Source organism: Grammomys surdaster, unplaced genomic scaffold (assembly GCF_004785775.1).
Source record: "Grammomys surdaster isolate TR1022 unplaced genomic scaffold, NIH_TR_1.0 168, whole genome shotgun sequence".
NCBI lineage: Eukaryota > Metazoa > Chordata > Mammalia > Rodentia > Muridae > Grammomys > Grammomys surdaster.
This window is the reverse complement of record NW_021604616.1, coordinates 8,500,634-8,511,449: the sequence shown is the minus strand read 5'-3', so window position 1 is coordinate 8,511,449 and position 10,816 is coordinate 8,500,634. Positions and strand designations below refer to the sequence as shown.

At 36.5% G+C, this 10,816-nt stretch overlaps 1 protein-coding gene across 2 annotated transcripts in view; it reads left to right on the top strand.

The window, feature by feature from the left end:
• Clvs2 (clavesin 2) overlaps positions 1–10,816 on the top strand; it is a 100,438-nt gene that overhangs the window by 75,575 nt on the left and 14,047 nt on the right. For both annotated transcript variants that reach the window (XM_028766487.1, XM_028766486.1), the window contains one exon: positions 8,828–8,938. In XM_028766487.1, coding sequence (XP_028622320.1) covers positions 8,828–8,938 — 111 coding nt within the window. The remainder of the gene's footprint in view (positions 1–8,827; positions 8,939–10,816) is intronic.

Sequence of the window (10,816 nt, the reverse complement as noted above, 5' to 3'; positions counted from 1 at the left end):
TTCTTTCTTTCTTTCTTTCTTTCTTTCTTTCTTTCTTTCTTTCTTTCTTTCTTTGATATATTATTTATTTACAATAATTACAAAAATTGTCATCCCCTTTCTGCTTTTCTCCTCCCTAGAAACCCCTATCTCCTCCCTCCTTGTTTATGCTTTTATACCATTTTGATTACATGCATGTATTAAGGTCAGTTCTAGGTTGAGGGTCTAGCAATACAATAGATGCAAATAGTTAAGGAACATGCAAGACAATAAACACAAATAGTCAAAGAAAAAGCAAGGCATTAAAGCAAATTACATGAACACTCCAATGATCACTGCTTTTAAAGGCTTATCAGGATGACCAAAATATCTGAGCCTACTTCCCTGTCCTAGCCAAAAGTCATTTTCATTCCTGAAGCATACTTCCTTGCTCTAGCCTAAAATTTAGATATATGCCTGAAATTACTCCTTTGTTCTAATCTAATATTTAGATTCCTGCCTGAGATTACTTCTTTGTTCTAGCCTTCTAGCCTAAGATTTAGATTCCTACCTGAAATTCCTTCTTCTCCCCCCACCCCCCTTTGGTTTTTGGAGACAGGGTTTCTCTTGTAGCCCTGGCTGTCCTGGAACTCACTCTGTAGACCAGGCTAGCCTCGAACTCTTGAAATCAGAAATCTGCCTGCCTCTGCCTCCCAAGTGCTGGGATTAAAGGCGTGCGCCACCACCGCCCGGCCCTGAAATTCCTTCTTTGTTCTAGCCTCATGTCAAATTCCTGCCTGAAGCCTACTTCCTTGTTCTTGGCCAATGTCATATTCCTTCCAAGCAGCCCATTTCCTTGTCCCATGTCAGATTCTTGCCAAGCAGCCCCAAAGGCTTTCCACTTTCCCCCCCTTTTTATTTTATTAACAAGACTTAGCATGTCTTAGGTCATTCTGACAAGAATGCCTTCCTTACTTGTCATGGAATATGCATTATCAAAAGCAATGCACTTCTGTCTTAGGCTGGTAAGTCTCTGTGCAGAATCTTACCCATCCTTGGCTTGCCAGCCTGTAAATTTAATACCTCTGTCTGGGGGTCCATTTTCAGATTCAAGCCATGATCTTGGCTGCCAACATGTTGATGTTGTTGAAGAAAAGCTTTAACTCAATGAGCAGGTATAAAAGTATTCCCAGGACAAAAAGGGCATGAACAAGCTATATATGCCATTTTTGAAGCTTGACCAAAATAGAAATACTGACTTAAGGCCATGGATAATTTTATCTGCAGTATCTCCCAAATTAATGCTCAGCAGAGCAGCATTCTTGAAATTCATAAACTCACTATGTAATGTTAAAACATCCAGAGAGGTGTTAAAATTATGCCAAATGCACTGCATGTGTCATTAAGCTTTTTCCTAATTTTAATGACTACCACTGTAAATTGTAGAACTAATATGAATCCAGTGGTATTTGGCATGACATTCAAGATGGCTCCTTACTCTTTAATTCTGGACCTCCTTTCAGTAATTTGAATAGGATAAAGAGCACCAATCTGTTCTTCCAAATGCCTATCTAAATCCTCTGGTATATTCAACATATTAGTAACATTTTTTTGCTAAATGATTAACAAAAGTAGCTGTCTTAACTTCTTGTGTCACAGCAATTGCAGAAGCAGTGGTCCTAGCAATTAATGTAATTAAAGCTGTTATACCAGGAATAATCAAGTCCACTGTCCTCTTGCTTCTGCTTAAGACCTGACTTATTTCTTCCAGAACTTGCAAGCTAGTTTTAGAATACCAAGGTTCTGTATTACTCAGGGCATTGAAACAAAAGTTGGTTGATAGACCTCTGTAACTGACATGTCAGATTTCAAAACACAAACACATTTAGAAGGTGTACAATCAATGCAACTTACATAACATACTGTAGAAGAAACAAAAGTCTTTTTAACTTGACAAATAAAAGAGCCTTAACACATGTGCTAATACCTGTTTGAAATCCGGAACGTGCCCAACTTTATCTCTTGCTAACAACGTCATAGAGAACTATAGCTTATTTCCAAATATGTCTCTGAAAATGTCCAGAACCAGACTTCCAAATGAAGACTGTTATTTTCAATATTGGATTGATTTCTAGACCAGTCCATGATTGAGTCTGAATAACTGGTCACCTTTAATAACAATACAAGAGACATTATAACTTCTCTTTTTGATTCTCTGTTTCACAAGGTCTAAGAACTTGAGGCAAGGCAGCTTGTCCCATCAGGAGTATAGGTAAGCAATGATGGGTTGGGAGCATGTGTCCAATACAGCTTTCCAGTCACAATTGTCAGGGCACTCAACAAGCTCACAGGTCATCATCATTCTTTGTTTTGGCATTAGCCTGTCTCACCCTTCACTCTGGCAGCCACCATACTCCTTCAGCATCCTGCAGAAAAAACACAAATATGCCCTCTTTCCCATATTTAATACTTGATCAGGATCATGCCTAATGCCAGTAAGTGGATCCTTCCCTTTTACCTGTACATAAGTATGCCTAGTTGTAGAGCACCATAGACACTCAGCAGGAAGTTCCTTGGCATCTACATCTACATCTTTAAAAATAAAAAATAAAAATAATATGATTTAAATAGATTTATGGTATACAGGGGTGTATCTTCCCCTTTTTTATTTTACAAAGATATTGTTTTAAAGTTCCATAGGCCTGTTCCACAGTCTCTTGTCCTTGATAATTCTAAGGAATCCCAGTAATATGGGTAATGTTAAATTGCTGCTAAAGAGTCTCAAATGTTCTACTGCCATAGCCAGTTCCATTGTTTGTTTGTTCTTTTTTTCTTCTACTTCTTTTTTTATTATTGGGTAATTTATTTATCTATATTTCAGATGTTATCCCCTCTACCCATTCCCCACCCCCAGAAAGCCCTTAACCTATCCTCCCTCCTTCCATTTCTATGATGGTGTACCCCCACCCACCCACCCATTACCACCTCTCCCCACCCTTGAATTTCCCCTCACTGGGACATACCTCCTTCAATGGACCAAGGCCCTCCTCTCCCACTGATGTACAACAAGCCCTTCCTCTACAAATACAGCTAGAGACATGGGTCCCTCCATGTGTGTTCCCAGGCTAGCTATTGAGACCCAGGGAGATCTGGTTGGTTGGTATTGTTGCTCTTCCCATGGGGCCACAAGTTCCTTCAACTCCTTCAGTCTTCTCTCTAACTCCTTCACTGGGGACCCTGTGTCAGTTTGATGGTTAGCTGTGAACATCCACCTATTCAGCTCTGTATATGTCAGGCTCTGGCAGTGCCTCTCAGGAGACAGGTTTATCAAGCTCCTGTCAGCATGCACTTCTAGACATCCACAAGAGTGTTTGTATATGGTGATTGCACCTCGTGATCTTCAGGTGGGGCAGTCTCTGAATGGTCTCTCCTTCAGTTTCTTCCATACACATTGTCTCATATTTGCTTCTGTGAGTATTTTGTTACTCCTTCTGAGAAGGACTCAAGCACCCACACTTTGGTCTTTCTTTTTCTTGGGCTTAATGTGGTCTGTGAGTGATGTCTTGGGTATTGTGAGATTTTGGTCTAATATCCATTTATCAATGAGTGCATACCATGTGTGTTCTTTTTTTTCATTGGGTTACCTCACTCAGGATGATATTTTCTAGTTCTATCCATTTGCCTACGAATTTCATGAATTCATTGTTTTTATTAGCTGAGTAATGCTCCATTGTGTAAATGTACCACATTTTTTGTATCCATTCCTCTGTTGAAGGACATCTGGGTTCTTTCTAGCTTCTGGCTATTATAAAGATGTCTGATATGAACATAGTGGATCATGGGTCCTTGTTATATGTTAGAACACCTTTTGGGTAAAAGCCCAGGAGTGGCTACTCCAGCTTGTTTCTTGGGACGATTTGCTTAGAAAATTGTTGTCATCCTTTAACTCTGAGCTAGTGTCTGTCTTTGTCACTGAGGTGCTTTCCTGTATGCAGCAAAATGTTGGGCCCTGTTTACTTATCCAGTCTGTTAGTCTATGTATTTTTATTGGGGAATTGAGTCTATTGATGTTAAGAGATATTAAGGAGAAGTGATTATTGCTTCTTATTATTTTTGTTATTAGAGGTGGAGTTATGTTTGTGTGGCTATCTTCCTTTGGGTTTGTTGGAGGAAGATTACTTTCTTGCTTTTTCTAAGGTATAATTTCCCTCTTTCCATTGGTGGTTTCGCTCTATTATCCTTTGTAGGCTGGATTTGTGGAAAGATATTGTGTAAATTTGGTTTTGTCATGGAATATCTTGGTTTCTCCATCTATGGTAATTGAGAGTTTTGCTGGGTATAGTAGCCTGGGCTGGCATTTGTGTTCTCTTAGGGTCTGTATGATATCAGTCCAGGATCTTCTGGCTTTTACAGTCTCTGGTTAGAAGTCTGGTGTAATTCTGATAGGTCTGCCTTTATAAGTTATTTGACCTTTTCTCCTTACTGCTTTTAATATTCTTTCTTTGTTTTGTGCATTTGGTGTTTTGATTATTATGTGATGGGACAAATTGCTTTTCTGATCTAGTCTATTTGGAGTTTTGTAAGCTTCTTGTATGTTCATAGGCATCTCTTTCTTCAGGTTAGGGATGTTTTCTTCTATAATCTTTTGAAGATATTTACTGGCACTTTAAGTTGGGAATCTTCACTTTCTTTTATACCTATTATCTCTAGATTTGGTCTTCTCATTGTGTCCTGGATTTCCTGGATGTTTTGGGTTAGGAGTTTCTTTCATTTTGTATTTTCTTTGATAGTTGTGTCAATGTTTTCTGTGGTATCTTCTGCACCTGAGATTCTCTTTTCTCTCTCTTGTATCCTCTTGGTGATGCTTGCTTATATGACTCCTGATCTGCTTCCTAGGTCTTCTATCTCTTGGGTAGTATCCCCTTGTGATTTCTTTATTGTTTCTACTTTCATTTTTATGTCCTGAATCATTTTGTTCAATTCCTTCACCTGTTTAGTTATGTGTTCTTGCAATTCTTTAAGAGATTTTTGTATTTCTTCTTTAAGGGCTTCTACTTGTTTACATGTATTCTCCTGTATTTCTTTGAGGCAGTTATTTATGTCCTTTTGAAAGTCTTCTATCATCATCATGAGAAGTCATTTTAAATCTGAATCTTGATTTTCTGGTTGTCATCGGGTTGCTTTTCTGGTGTTATTGGTTATTCAGGACTTGCTGTGGTGAAAGAACTAGATTCTGATGATGCCAAGTAACCTTGGTTTCTGTTGCTTATGTTCTTGCACTTGCCTTTCACCATCTGGGTATTTCTAGTGCTACCTTCACTCACCATCTCTGACTGAAACCTGACTGTCCTGTTATTTTTGCTGTGTCAGAACTCCTCAGATTCCATGTCTCTCTGTGATCCTGAGATCCTGGTTGTGACAGCTCCTGAGAGTCATGCTTCTTCTTGGCTCCTGAAGTCCTGGTGTGCCCATGATCTTGAGATTCTGTGATCCTAATATCCTATGTTTCTATGTGTTAGTGCTGCTGGGAGTCCAGCCTCTTCTTTGTTTGGTATGGTTGGGTGCAGAGCTAAAGCCTTAAGGTGGCTCCAGGTGCAGGCTCAGACAGGAAGGGTCCTTTGCCACTGGCCTTGAGGGAGTTCGTGGGTCCCAGTGGGTCCCAAATTTCTCTCAATTTTCGGGGGTGTAGGGTTGTGGCTTACTTACCTACACTCCTGTGCATATTATAACTCCTGAGAGTCCAGCCTACTCTGGGTTTTGGGGGGTTGTATGCAGAGCTGAAACCTTAGGGCTGATCCAGGTACAGGTGCAGACAGGAATGGTCGACAGACTGCCTTTATAATATATTATAAAATAACTTCAGAAGTGCTTTCCTTTGGATAAAGTGGACTTGATAGTGTATATGGTAGTCTTTAATCTACAAGATATGCTCAGTAAATAATAAAAAATTGAAATTAGCATTTTTATTAAGTGCTGTTCCTTACAGAAAAGAAAACTGGGTTTAGAAAAGACAAATTACTTAGATAGGTTAGTTGAGCAATACCAATCACAGTGTTTTTCATCTGATGAAATTTGCCTATCTCTGTTTTGGGACACATTTCAAAAGTGCAGGGAGTATAAAAACGAATGTGGCATAGTTGGGCTCAGTTTCATGCGCTAAGCACACATTTTCTTGAGTAGATAAAAAGAAAACAAAGTATATTCATTTACAGGTTATAAGTGCTAAAAGTTCAATGAAAAATACTGAGTCAATGGAGTTCTTATGCATTTGCTACAAAGCTCTGGATTGAGTTCACACCCTTGTGGTTGGGATTCATATGATTATATTTATTGCTGTTGGCCTGAAAGCCTCTTGTCTACTAAATGACATCTACAAATGGGAGGGGGGATGTCTAGGTTCTAACTGCTATAATGTGTATGTGCTTGTATATGGTGATGGCAAGTGGGTGACTGGATGTGGAACCAGGGACCCTCCTGGTTGCTATGTCCTGAAAGAAAACTTCAGTTAGCTAGGAAATCATCATGGAAATTGCTCTACAATTTCTATATGTGGTTGAAAGTTAATGATGTCAATATTAGTAATGATGATGTTCATAGCATTCTCAGTTGACCAGGGCAATAATTTTTTCAAGAGTGTCTGAAATTTAGATATATGATGAGAGTCAGAGAAAACTCAGCATAGGAAATTAATTTTAAGACACATGAGGTGGCTAGCATCTTATACCTGGTAGCAACTGAAGCAAATCTTGATAAAGGCATTGCCAAGCCAGTTTCTAGATGCTTGATAATTAATGTAGCCAAATTGAGACTACCATTAATAGGGTGCCATAACAAAACAGTAGAGACACAAACAATTTACACTCTCAAGAACTCAAAAGTATAATATTGTGGTCAAAGCTTTTTTTTATTAGTGATGAAAATAACCATTATGAACAGAGGCCAATAATTTAGCAAATAATATTTGTATGTGTATCAATATTATTTCTACTAGATTTGCATAATTATAAGGTTATATATAGTATACAATCTATAAAAAATAACTAGAATTGGCACATGGTGCTGAAGGAAGTAGGAGTTTAAGTTGATCCAGTCCCTTTTGCTTGTTTTATAAACATGAAGAGCATGCACTTTGGGAAGCAGCATCAACGCTGAGAAAACTGCATTACCACACTCTTGCATGGGGAGGCAAAGAGTGCCTTGAGAACTGCAATGTGTGTTGTAGCAAACAGAGAAGACATGAAAACAATGTGCATAGATAAGAGGAGACAAGTCAATTATCATATACCATAATATAGTCATAGTATTCATTATTCATACTGGATTACAAGTGGCACTGAATATATGTAGCCACCCTCAAATATAGTGAACCTAAGAATTGATGTTATGTGACAATATACATACATACATACATACATACATACATACATACACACAAATATGTGTATGTATGTATGTATGTATGTATGTATATGTATAAATATCCAGTGATTCTATTGCAAACAGCTTATTGTCTTATGCTGGTACATATTTTAGATCACAAAATTTTACCTTTAAATTAAAAATAATAACATTAGCTTTCACCTTCACTGTGACTTTTACCTCTTTTTTGCTCCTACTCATGTTCTGAAAACAGGAAAATATCAATTATGATGCTACTTGAAAGACAAGTCTAGTTAGAAGAGTTATTTTGTTGCTTTTCCTCATATGTTTATGAATGAAGCTGATTCATTTGTGGTTTCAAAGTAGCAGAAGAGAGGATTCTGGTCCTTTGGAAATGATTCTCAGCATATTGAATCAAGTGTCAAGTTTGTGAGTCATCTGGGTTAGGAATCCCTTTACCCTAGGCACTGGGATATAGATAGGCAGAGTAGACCTCTCTTCATCACTCTGAGCTCAAACCTATCCCAGGGATGTTTTGTTGAGAAGAAGTAGGTTTACTAGAGTACCACTTTCCTCCCTTGGAATGAGCTCAGAGTGCCTTTGATGTTTATTTAACCTACTGAATGAGTCCTGAAATTTCCTGTACTACAACCCTGGGTTTTTATTTTGCTTAAGCGTGATTTCTTTTAATATATAAATAAGAAAAGGTGAATGTTTACAATAAAGTGTAGAAATAATAGGAGGATAAAAAGGTATGTTTTTAATGTAACTCAATTCATGCTTTAATTTAATTTTTAAATTTTGGTGTGACTGTAAGTATAAGCTATGTTATAGTTGTGGATGTCAGAGGTCACATTATGGAAATTGCTTATTTCTTTCCACTAAGTAAGTTCCCATGTTTAAACTCAGGCTATCAAGTGACCTTACCCGTCCCACTGAGTCATCTTTTAGAGTTATTTATTTATGTATTTATTTATTTATATATTTATTTATTTATTGTGAGGTCAAAGGTAGGTGGGTTCATTAGAGTGTAAGTTTGGAAGTCAAAGGACAATCTGCATTTTTCTCCTTATATCATATATAGGTCCCAGGAATTGAACTTAAATCTTGAGGCTTATTATATTATTAAATAATATGTATAAGAATATATGTATAAATAATTTAAATAAATCATATACTGTACATAAAACTAGTACTCAACACTTTTTCTAATATGTTTATTTTCTATGTTTCTGTGATGGTAGTAACTTAGAATTTAGCAGGCTTAAAATACACAGTCTGAAAGATGATGAAGTTCTTTTCAGCAACCTGCTCTTTGGGAAGATTTGATTTACTGCACATTCTTTTAATGTCTTATGAGAGTCTTACTGTGGCTAGACTTGATCCCTTTCTTTAGCATGTGATTAACACTTTTCAATGGCATGTACTATTTCCTAAACCATACAGTGTAGAAAAACCTATTCTCACATCTATGCCTTTCTTGTTTTAGGACAGTTTCCCTGCAAGATTTGGAGGAATTCATTTTGTCAATCAACCTTGGTATATCCATGCCTTGTACACTGTGATACGCCCATTCCTGAAAGAGAAGACTCGGAAAAGGGTACTTTGTTTCTTTGTTTTAAAATCTGATCTCTGTCCTCACCCCCATTCAATGATTTGTGATACATAGCTGGTTTTTAATGTCAGCCATGATAAAATTTCTTTTATCCTTTCATGTTAATATTCAGCATAGAAGACATTTTTTAGATTCTTAGCCCAAAAGCTCCCTGAATTCTTAATAATGTTTCATGAATGGGATATTTGAATACAAGTTTTCCTACTTTCTCACCAAATAATGAAATGCCAGTGTAAACCTCAAAAAACTCTGCTATGTTATTCTATTATTGTTGGTACTCTTAGTTTTCAAGTAAGGTCTAAATGTAAATCATTATTTTATTTACTGACAAATGAGTGCTTGTTTCATAGTATTTATTAAAATGAAGTAAAATTTGCAGACTCTGATATATTTGTATAATGACAATCATGATCAATAACTATATAATTATTTAAAGCATTCAGTACTAGCACCATTGTACATGTTAAATTGAGTAGGCACTTTTATTGAACACAGAATCTTAAATGTATTTAATTGCACAGAATTTCAATTATCCATTTAATATCTGGGTAAAGTAAATTTAAAACATTGTTGAATTATATATTTAAACATATATACATTGTATACAATTCAAATGAAGGTAATCACGTGTCCTCTTTAAAAATTAGTATTTCTTTGTGGTGAAAACATTCCAAATCTTTTTTTTTATGTAGCTTAAGAAATACACACACACACACACACACACACACACACACACACACACAGTGAACTATCATTAGCTTGATTCATCATCTTATTTTCCTTATACCCACAGATCAACCAATTCATAGTTCTTCTTTGCCAGGCTCTGATTACTGATTTTATGCTGAATTCTGAAAAGTAAATTTAGTAAACATGCTCTCCTATTTCTGAGCTGAGGAAGGAAGTTTCAGAATTGATAAGCAACTTACTTCCTTATAGACCCAGATGGGAAAATGTCAAGCCAGAATATGCCTTCAAAGCCTCCAATTCTATTTACCTTCCTGTGCTAATCATCATGAAACAATTAGTGACACTGTAAAGTATACTAATTCTAAACCTATGTGGATAATAACAGCAATGCGATTCTCAGTGATTAAGCCCTCCATGTCTTCCAGTCTTGCAAAGTCCTCATTCCAAGCATGAAAGCACAATAATTATATGTTCAGATCAAACATTAGCAAGCAGAGGGTTGATGGTGTGTGAATTTGTTAAAAATATTCCAGTGCTTCAGGAGAAAGAACTCTGAAAACAACTGTAATATATACTGAATTATTTCTATCATTAAGTATGAAATTATGCATATTTTATAATTCAGAAGTACATAGAAGTGCTGAGCAAATGCACCTTCAAGCTTTGTTTAATGACGTGGCAATCAAGCTATCCCAAACATCTGTTGGGGATTTTAGCACAAATTCTACTTGTGTGTGTTCACTCTTGCCACATGCTGTTCTCAAGGCATTATGTGTGTTTCATTTAACACTTTCAAACAATGCTGTAGGGTAATGTATATATGTCTGTGTGTCTGTGCGTGTGTTACAAACTGCAGTAAAAAGGTGTTATATTTCCAATTAACCTTGTTTACCATGAGGCAGTTAACATCTACCACTGTAATAGCCTATTTAGAAATCTGTTCTGTACACTTTTGCTAAGCTTTGCCTCATATCTGTTTTTAATCTTCCACAAATTGTGAAAAATAATAATGTATTGATGACTGTTTCCTCTCTTTGAGTTTACCTAACGATATGCATATATTTTCCTATATATTCACTTCTGTGGATTCTAAGGTACAGACAATAAATATCAATGTAGTTAGCCTGTTCATCTGTTATTTATAAACTATATTCTTAAAATAAATATTACAGA